General features: G+C 43.4%; 1 protein-coding gene across 2 annotated transcripts; it reads left to right on the top strand.

Annotated features, from left to right (window-relative positions):
- Nucleotides 1-3,103: 3,103 nt before the first annotated feature.
- On the top strand, nt 3,104-9,807 carry LOC118420983 (P-selectin-like). Of its 2 annotated transcripts, none has more exons than XM_035828094.1 (10): nt 3,104-3,183; nt 4,497-4,656; nt 5,100-5,264; nt 5,604-5,668; nt 6,136-6,299; nt 6,657-6,816; nt 7,129-7,354; nt 7,634-7,822; nt 8,045-8,230; nt 9,121-9,807. In XM_035828094.1, the coding sequence occupies exons 1-10, from the start codon at nt 3,169-3,171 to the stop codon at nt 9,537-9,539; spliced, it is 1,749 nt and encodes a 582-aa protein (XP_035683987.1). In that variant the 5' UTR covers nt 3,104-3,168; the 3' UTR covers nt 9,540-9,807. The 2 variants fall into 2 exon arrangements, with proteins under 2 accessions (XP_035683987.1, XP_035683986.1); XM_035828093.1 differs by lacking the exon at nt 3,104-3,183 and adding an exon at nt 3,732-3,930.
- The last annotated feature ends 784 nt before the right edge of the window (nt 9,808-10,591 follow it).

Genomic DNA, 10,591 nt, shown 5'->3' with positions numbered 1-10,591 from the left:
CCTAACAGTCCACACGCCCCCGGAGCCCGTGCCCACGTGGGTTCAGCAGTTTTCGCCGGAGATGCAGAGGTGGTACCGGTTGGCGCTGGCCGGAGGGCGGGACGCGTCAGCGATACAGCCTCCCGGCACCGTGCAGCAGCCGGCCTTGCCGCCTCCTGTAAACGAATGTGAGTTTGTCTGAGTCACACAAGAGCAGTATTGTTGGGTTTGACATTCGAAGGAAAAAGGAGCATGACGAATGGATCAATGTTGATCCGCTGGCGCGCAGAGCTCTTTTTGAGACGTCAAGTGCAGTGACGTAAGATGATGTTATAAACAGCGAGTAGATTATCATCGAACTTGAGTTAGTAGAGCACTTTGGACTAATGCTGTTGATTGCTTACAGCTTAAAGTCACACTTCTAAAATCGGGACTCTTTCAAGGCAACTTTAAAAATGTCTTTAGATTTTTGCTAAGCATTTTCGAATTTTTCTTATACATCTCAAAATCAAGTTAAAACATCTCAAGATGAAGTCAGAATATCTCAAAATTCAACACAAAATCTTAAGAATTTCGGGATAAATCTCAAGATTTTTTCAATTTCTATTTTTTTTGCTAACAGTAAATGACAGACAAGGATATTTCCGTCATTCACATCCTCACTGTCTTACAGAAAAAAAGCTTGTTCGAGGTTCGACGTGCGCATGCGGTATGTGGTGCATTGTGGATGATATGTCAAAGTTGAAATACCTTGACCATTCAAAATCTGTTGCCATGGGGGTCTTCAACTTTGACATATTATCTACAACACCTCGAACTACACATGCGCACTTTAAATTGTTCACTGCTAACTAGCCTGCAGTCTCGACTGCTTCCGATCGACATGATAAAGGTATTTGCACGTCGCACTTCATATAACTATGGGTACTCATTACTTTGTCTATTTTGACCGAAATGTTCTTCTGGTGCGTAAATGGAGCTATTCTGATCTATTAAAATGCGAAACCTAGCCTTATATCCAGCCGTATTATAGCTCTTGTAAATATTTGCGGGGAGGACAGAAGTGACTCGGTAGCTCTGATACGGCTGGATACCAGGCTATACAAAACCAACAAAAAGGGGCCTTGAATTTAATTTTTTTTTAAATTTATATATAAATTTCTTGTCAGTTTGCGGCAAGACGTCCCTAACCGAGTCACTCCCAGACCTGCGTCACGGCCACTTCAATTGCACCAGCATCGCCTACTACAACACCTACGTCACCATGTGCATTGCCAAGTGTCACGTGGGCTACCAGACCGATGAAGCAGGCCTGCTGTTCTGCAACCGCGGCCGATGGGCGCCGATCCAGCCCGAAGTCGTGTCGACAATCGTCGGCGTCGGTCGGGCTGCCGACACGATGCCGAACACCGACCCTCGGGCGTTAGAGTACCTCAGTATCCCCGACGAAATTTATTCTGACGTAGCTTTTAACATTTTAGTGAAGCTTGACCAAGTCCCAAACCTTTCTATTGCGGAGACGTATCTAAACATGATCTCGGTGGACAACATTGTTGATCTTGACATGATGCGGCAGATGCTGACCTGGGTCGGTCCAAACATCATGGACATCGTCACTAACCTGGACTTCCCGGAGGTTCTGTCTCGTCTAGGTAGGGAGACTAAAGCCATAAAAGTTATTTTTGTGAAGACACAGTGTAAAATTACCTAGATCTTGATAATCAGTCTCTTTCGTGGTAAGTTGTCTATAACATTATTCTCCAAGTAGAGGTTGGGTTGCGGATATAGCAGATGTCAGGGTTTTTACCGAATTTTTACCGGCTCTCTCCCCTCAGAAATCCCAACATCAACTATCTCCGCGAACCAACCTCTGCTGGGAAAATAGATAACATAGCCATAAGTGTCATACTCAACATTTCTTCGTTTATATTTTCTTGAGTGAAAGTCAGTAATGCCATAAATTAGCATTGGCTTTTTGTTAACTATTTTTAAGTCTTCTGCGCCTTTAGTTTTATTCAACCTTTATTTAGCCTTGATTTACATACAAGTAGCCCTTCGGCCTGAGCTGGTTTTCAAGGGTTCACGGTTTGGAGCGGGTCCAGAGGTGATTTCATAACCCATAGTCATCAACAATGATACAAACTTTGCTATTCCATAATCTCTTAGTCCATAGTTAATCTTACCTATGGTTCATCTTGCCCCTGTCTGTTTGCAGAGACGTTTGGGGCGACGAGACATCCTGTTTGCAGAACCGGGATTTGTGGGGGAGACTTCGAGGTACTTGTTCCTAATCTATTTAATTCAAACAGACATACTTTAAAAATAAGACTAGTCATATGTATTTGAGAGGTATCACGTTTCATAATGTCATATCAAAATCTACTCACATGGTCGACAACTGAACAGAGTCTGTTAAGCAATACATTAGTTTCTAAAAATGACAAGAAGGAAGAAAATGAAAAATAACAATGATAATGCCAACACATGAAAAAGGATGAAATAGCAAAAGAAAATAATATTGATTTTTAAACAAAATCTTACTTTGAAGTATAATCGACTAACGACTAGTCTTTCTTCTATTCGAAGAAAGTAGCTCATGGCCAAGTGAACAGCAGCACAATCACGTACATGTCAGAAGCCAGAGTCGTCTGTGAACGAGGCTACCTGCCCCGGCACCCTGTACTGACGTGCACGGCTTCGGGACAATGGGACAAACCCGCACTGTGCGACCCAGGTAGGGGTATGCCATGTGATTATTATCATTAGACTCGTCACCAATGCTACCGATTAAATAATTCCACCTCTAAGGTCTGATAGAAATTGACAAAATGCACATATATTCTTCGAAACAAACACGTCTTTTGCACGAGTTTGAAAATGTTTGACAAATTTGAACAAATCTATAAAGTTCCACTCCATGTAACTGTTATCAGGTAATCACTATCAATTCTAATTTTTCATTTTAAAAGTTGGCCTCATCGTTCGTATGTATTGTTCACTGCGTAGTAGCCTGCAGCATACCTGAGGACCCCCCGCACGGGTCACACCTGTGCCAGGGTCACGTGTTCTCGGACCGCTGTGACGTCAGCTGTGACGTGGGGTACGTACCGGAAACAGACGACACCCTGGGCTGCAGCTGGACCGGAAACTGGACCGCATTTCGCAGAGGGAACACGACGGAGATGGAAAATGATTTATCAGCAGGTCAGGAAATAAACACGTCATCTACTTTCCTCAGCATTAGGCTTTTAAGTCATATTGAATGTAGTAAGAAAAGACTAACTTTACCTACTGTCTGTAATGTGTATGTGCCACTGTGATATAAGTTACTAACTGGAGTGCAGTGCCACATTGTCTTCGTCTGGCCACAAGGAATAGGAAAAACATATAGATTTAGTATCCCAGAGTACATACGAATACGATTATACATAAAGATCTTCTTCATGATAATTTTCATTTCATTAATGTCCATTACACCATATTTGGACTCTTCTTCATTTATCCCCCTCGGGAAAGAATATGCATCAAAGTTATTATTGAACTAGAAAGGTAATATTTGCAAGCAAATACAGAATGTAGTCGAAGGTGACTGGCAACTGTTTTGTTCATTCTTATTTGAACACATTTCTAAATGTAGTGACCCGAGCCCTTCTAGATCTGACATTTGCTATATTATGTAACCGAACACCACATGGTGCCTGCTACTTTACCGGTTACCATGGTGACATCCGTCTGGTCCAGGTCGTTGACCTTATTTGCGCGGAGAAGAAGAAGAAACAAAGCAAAAACAGACATGTTCCCTTCTGTGAAGGTAACATGATAATTAAGAATATTACAACGTCGACTTTGTCTCAACGCTATTGTGAAATGAAATATCAGACTGTTTCTTTGACAGATATCGTCATCCCACAGACTCTGGCTTGTGTCATTGCTGACTGTGGGATCATTTCGGTGAGTATCTTTGATTCATGTGATCTCCACGCAGATCAACCGGTGGCATAAGGAATTAAGCTGGCCAATGAGGGGCTCAGAACACGCCTTGGCCAGCTTAACCCCTGACTGGCTTTTGGTAGATTCGCCGCTGATTACCACTCATGCACACTCATCCTCTGGTGGTTATTTCAGTTCTGCTACATTGCCCGCTAATGTGCTACATTGGTATATTTTCGTCATCAATATATTGATCTAACGAATGTGCATTGAGTCAGTTTACTACCTCAGTCTGTTACAATTCATGAGTAGAAATATCCTTAGTCTCTAAGCAGATGTGTCAGCTGGATGACAAAAAAAAAGAATTTGGACAAATAGGGACAAATAAATTTGGATTTTCAGTCAGTCTTTCGCAGTCTATCCAGCTAGTGGCCGAACAGTTCACTCCTAGGTCAATTAACTCCGACTAGACTTTTATTCCGAACTTGGCAAAAGCCCCCCTATTACTATTCGGCCAGTCGGAAGTCTGGTAGAGACTAAGAAATCCAGACAGTTGAAAACATTTCACTCACCTCCTCTGCACACAGACGCCCGCACACGGTGACGTCAGGTGTACAGGTACGACGTACGGTGAGACGTGCCATCTCACCTGTCATGACGGGTACGAACGGCTGAGCCGAGACAACTTCACCTGCCAGGTACACGGAGACAAACCCACCTGGAGTGGGGAACCAGAGTGTATTCCAGGTGACATGGCATACATTTCCGGGACATTAATAAGTTTATTGCAAATTCCTGCACAAGGGCTAATTGTAATTGACAAACAAATGACAGACAAATAATGGTAAAAAGTATAATAAGTATAAGTTATTGGGTTTGACTTCTTTTTCTGAGACAGTGGAAGACGAAAGATCCCAGTTTTTTGTTATGTGTGAGTTTTGCGACTTTTAAAGGAGAGTAGTTTTCTTTTTGTCTGTAAACGTGTACCATAACAATGATATACTGTTATGGTACATATATGATTTCTCAAAAAGAATATTCCCTTACTCTACACAACGCATTTCTCTTAGTCTACAATGTAGATGAGGACAAGATAGTACAACATATTATATATCATGCCATGGGTAAGAGGCACAGCATTTCGGATACTTCTTTAGAAAACGAAGAATGCGTTCAATATTTTCCAACAGTGAGTTGTGGAACCCCTCCCGAGTTCCCCCACACCACCATCCAGCGCGCCAGCGGACGCACCTACGGGAACACCTGCGGAGTCACCTGTGCGGACGGGTACGAAGGAACGAACCACCAGAGGGTCACCTGTCACAGTACCGGCAACTGGAGCCTACAGGCGGAAGGTAGTAATCTCCAAGCAGATTAATACTGTGGCATTAAAACAGTAACATAAGCTGGGGAAGGAATTAGCCGGCAAAGGAGGATAATTTGCCCCAGCTTATGTTACTGTTTTAATGCCACCGGAGGAATCTGCTTGGAGATTAGGAAGGTAGCACATATGGTTTTCCAACGACCTTTTCTGCTTAAAAGACTTTAAGATAGCACAGGTCGTATCAGCAAAAGCTTTATGACTTCTACGATCCCCCTACAGCTAGCTATATTTTATAGTGCAGGGTCAATGTCTTTTCGCTGTATACGTAGTACTTCAAAAGATGTTTCTAATGATATGTTGTGTATTTTAGCGCTCCAGCCAGTTGTTGGTGGACCAGATCTGTTCTGTCAGAGGAAGGACTGTGCCAGACTCCCTGTACGTACCCTAAAGCTCGTCTAAGCTTGCACAATAGCAGCCAAATGCGTTCGTTTTCATTGACGATAATTACCTCCATGAAAATTGGAGGTATAGTTTTTGGTGTGTCTGTCTTTCTGTGGGCATGCGTTTCCGGATATTTGTGGTCAGTATAACTTTAGAACCTCTGGATGGATTGTTATAATATTTGGTATGTTGATAGGAGTTAGCAACACAAAGGTCAAGGTCGATTTGGGGCCCCTGGTATGTGACCTTGGTACTGCAACATATCTTTTGGGTTTTGGATCTTTTGTCCCGAACATGCTGTGTTCTTGGGTCTTGATATTTTGGTGGTAAATAGCTTTTGATGCAAGGAAAAAGTTGTGTAGTTTTGGTCCCTATAGGGTTCTGCTCTGGAACTACCAGTTTCTTCAAGCGTTGAAAACGTCGCAAAGGACAATGAAGACTACATATTTCCGATCACACAGCCCCCTGCCCACGGCAGCCTGACGTGCAGCGGGACCAGGTACCAGGACTCCTGCCGCCTGACGTGTGAGCCGGGCTACAAAGTTGCCGAGGAGAGCGGCCTTCTTCTCCACAGTCTCTACAACTTCAGGTGCACGGCAAATGGACAATGGAACAAAAAGCCAAGGTGAAGGGTTTTATTCGACTAGCTTTTCTTGGAAGTAACTATACATTGCCTTTGTCTCCGGTGCATGTTTTCAAACTCAGAACTAGACTAAGTCCTTCAATATTTTTTTTACATAAGTCTGTATCATCCGACATTGAAATAACATTGTGTTTTCGGGATTGATACTTTCGGCGTGTTTGCTTGTTTCGCTTTATGTATTTTGATGACTTAGTCGAATGGGTGTAAATCTAAGCAAGCATGTTCGACGGTCCCACGTCATATAACTTCCTAGATCTAAGGCAGTCAAGAAAAAAAGTAGCCATTGGCTTTTTGTACGACGAATCTTCAATAAATATAATTTCTTGACCGTTTTTTTAGCTGCGTCCCATCAGACTACTGCCAGCTCGGGCTGCACGACTGCCACCCTGAGCACGGGGTCTGCAGCCTGACGGGTCACCAGGCCTTCAGCTGCCGCTGCCGGGTCGGGACGGTCGGGAACGGGACGCACTGTGAACGGACCCTCTGTCCGCCTTTCCCGGTCAGTACGGTTTCAACATCAGGCGCTGCTTATCCCACCGCCACGAAACACTCAGACATACACATGCACATGCACTCACCCATACAAACACAACCAAAACGACAATTCAGATATTGAAGAAATATCGTACAGCTTAACTCTGCAGTTGGCGAGAATGCTGAATAATCTGCAGTATTACATATTTTATAAATTGTAGACTAAAAGAAGTTTCATGCATTTTGAGGGCCATCTATACACTACCGTGTTTCAAGGTGCCAATCGTGGTGTCATCGTAAGCACCAACTCATGTTCCTCACTGCTGCACATTAACAGGTCACTGAACCGGAGAATGGGTTCTTCTCGTGTTCTATCCCGACATCCTCAGCAGCCGACACCTGCCAATCAGCCAACAGCACACAGCCGGAGTACGAGGTCGTCTGCGTGCTCCACTGTAACCATGGTTACGACAGGCTGATCTATGCCGAGTACTCCTGTAGACACGATGGGAACTGGGACATTCCTTTCAACCCAAAGAGCCCAGGAACCACAGCCTGTTTAGGTAAATCTTATAATGTTATCTCCTAGTGCCAGAATATACTTATGATATAAAAATAAGCTTATTTTTTTACAATATGACAAAATATATTGTACAAATATATTGTACAATATGACAAAGTATATGGTCTTCAGCACCAGGTCATTAACGGGTATTGTCCGGTACCTCAAATAGTGACACACACTAAATGCATTCTTTTAAATCAATGTGGACCTTTTTGTTTATCTTTAACCAGCTCTTGTCGAATTTATGCTCTTTCTAAGACGCGTGCTTGAATTTCAGCTGTGAAATGCCCGGACCTGTCTAGCCCCCTTCACGGCAGAATGACCTGCAATAGCGGCTACAGTTTCCGCTATCCCGAGGCCTGCAGCTTCGCCTGCGACCGAGGCTACGAGCTGACGTCCACAAGCAGCCACGAGAGACATTGTCAAACTGACGCAACCTGGTCAGGAAACAACACCGAATGCATCGGTAAGCGAAAGAACGACCAAAACCTGTCAAAAATAACCAAAAGCAATCGAAAGCAAAGTCATAACAGAAACAGAGAAGTGTATATTCCTCTAATTGTTAAATGTATTACCCATTTTATTTTCATCTACTAGTTACACTCCATTAATTAAAACATTTCAATGGATTATTATTTGTTCATTGTAACGCTCAGGATTCTTTTACCGTTTAAATTTTCTATTCCAGCTGTGCAGTGCCCGACCCTGTACAGCCCCGCCCATGGAAGAATGTCCTGTAACCATGGCTACTCCTTCCGCTATCCCGAGAACTGTACCTTCAGCTGTAACCATGGTTACAACCTGTATGCCGGCAGTACCAGTCGGAACTGCCCGGCGGATCGCACGTGGTCGGGCAGCTCTGCCAGATGTACCCGTGGGTATCATTTTTTAGGGACTAATTATAATAAAGTTGGACAAGCAGGTCGCATGGTCATTCACATCGAAAGGGGTAAATTATTGTATTGTATTGTATTGTATGGGCCGACTACTCTCTCCTCGAGGATAGGGGCTGAATTGCGAGGAGCTTACAATAGGTGGGGCTAAATCGCAAGGGTCTGAAATGGTAGCCTGTATACAGCGCCTAATTACCCCAATACGACAGTAATTGCCCCAGGTGCGGCCAGGGACTGTAGGTTGTGAACCACTCACACCGCACCATCGCACGTGTGGTGGGTTCTTTAACGTGCCTGGGGTATGGCTCTCCCCAGATACGGGACCTCCATTTTACGTCCTATCCGAGGGGCGGCCCTAGCCGAAGCTAGGTTCTCATTTTAACCTAAGTAAAGTGAGGAAAGCCGTGTAAAGTGCCTTTCCCAAGGGCACAAGATCGGTGACACGCAGCCGGATTTGAACTCGAGACCTCTCGGTCCCGAGGCAAACAGGCTGCCGCTCTCACACGCGATCAAATTATACCTTCTTTTTATCATCTTGGCCAGAAGGTTATTTTTCGTTGACGTCTCGATGCAGGTTTGGATGTATGTTTGCTTGGATAGCAGAATGACTCAAGAGGCTATTGGTGAATTGTCATGACGCTAGGTATCTATTTTGTTTGGTCATGTCCTGTAAAAGAAATGATTTGATTTTGGGCCACCTAGCGGCTTTCCTTGGTACTGCAGCAGAGCTTCCGGTTTTTATATCTCGTTCTTGGTGCTTTATCACAAAAGCATTACGTTGTAAGATATTTAATTATCTACTTATTATAGCCCTTGCTGATGAAAACCGATTGCAATAGTAATACAGTGAACCATCCTCTCCCCGAAACAGGTTGCCCAGACGGGTACGTTTACTACCAGCCCAACCAACTGTGCTACAAGGCCTTCAACCAGCGGGGAAACTACGACGAAGCAGCCGCGACCTGTTCTTCAGACGGTGGAACTCTCGCCATGCCCCGGGATGCGGGCATCAACAGGTTCCTCATCAACCTGAAGAATGCCGTCGATAACAACGCGTTGTTCTGGTTCGGAATGACTGACCGCGTCCGAGAAGGCAGCTGGGTATGGGCTGATGGTGTTCCTCTCGGACACTTCAAGCGGTGGGATCCAAGACAACCCGACGACGCGTACGGCAATGAGGACTGTGTGCATTATTTTGCAGGGAATTCTGCCATATATGTTAGGAACAGTTGGAACGATTATCCGTGTTCTGCCGCCTATCTGAAGTTCATTTGTCAGGTCGCTAGTTGAAGCATCGTACGTTTTATGAATAGTGCCTAGCTTAATATCCAAAAATGGACATCATGTTGGCCACACAAAATCACCGTGACAGGATTACATCATATCTACAAATCGTTCGGGTTTCATTCTTGGGGGGATCGACTCACGCACATTATGTATATCTGTATCTGTATCTATATAGCCGGTATAAGCGCCCTTCGGCGTAACACGCCACCTTCTGTATCTGTATCTATATCTATATAGCCGGTATAACCGCCCTTCGGCGTAACACACCAGTTTCTGTACCTGTATCTATATAGCCGGTATAACCGCCCTTGGGCGTAACATACCAGCTTCTGTATCGGTATCTATATAGCCGGTATAACCGCCCTTCAGCGCAACACACCAGCTTCGCAGGCACGCGGCGCGGCAGCAGCTGGTTATATTACACCGGACGATCCGTCACACCTAACTTTTGCACATCTATCTGCAAGCGTTCTTTATCTATCAAGAGAAGATGCCCCTACTGTGCTTGGTGATAACATATTGCACTCTACGATAGTTCTGGGGGAATACGAAGTTTTGAACACATCAATCCTAGGATGCATATGGTAACTCTGGTACTTGAAGTCATGGCTGTTTCTTGTTCTTTTTTGAGCTTATTTATATATACATGTACTTATTTACCTATGTATATACTTATTTACCTATGTATATACTTATTTACCTATGTATATACTTATATACACCTATGTATATACTTATTTAATTATCTACTTATTATAGCCTATAGTCTATTTTTAATATTTGTATAAGTGGAGGCGCTGAAATGAAATAAAACAACTCCGCCGTCACTTTGTATTCGTACCTTTATCTGCAATCTGTATTTATCAATAAAATATGGACCAATTAATACACATTGTATTTTTAGTTTTTGTTTTAAGAAACAATTATATATATATATATATATATATATATATATATATATATATATATATATATATATATATATATATATATATATATATATATTTATCAATAAAATATGGACCAATACTGTAATGCCTGATATATGTATATCA

This window comes from Branchiostoma floridae, chromosome 8, assembly GCF_000003815.2.
Source record: "Branchiostoma floridae strain S238N-H82 chromosome 8, Bfl_VNyyK, whole genome shotgun sequence".
NCBI lineage: Eukaryota > Metazoa > Chordata > Leptocardii > Amphioxiformes > Branchiostomatidae > Branchiostoma > Branchiostoma floridae.
Note: the sequence above shows the minus strand (reverse complement) of the source record. Positions and strands in the feature narration are given on the sequence as shown.

Excerpts from the sequence above, each read along its gene's own strand:
- LOC118420983 (XM_035828093.1), top strand. The coding sequence starts at position 3,796 with ATGATAATTAAGAATATTACAACGTCGACTTTGTCTCAACGCTATTGT. Across the intron at positions 5,669-6,135 it reads AGGACTGTGCCAGACTCCCT|CCCCCTGCCCACGGCAGCCT; the intron begins GTACGTACCCTA and ends CCGATCACACAG. Across the intron at positions 6,817-7,128 it reads CCCTCTGTCCGCCTTTCCCG|GTCACTGAACCGGAGAATGG; the intron begins GTCAGTACGGTT and ends GCACATTAACAG.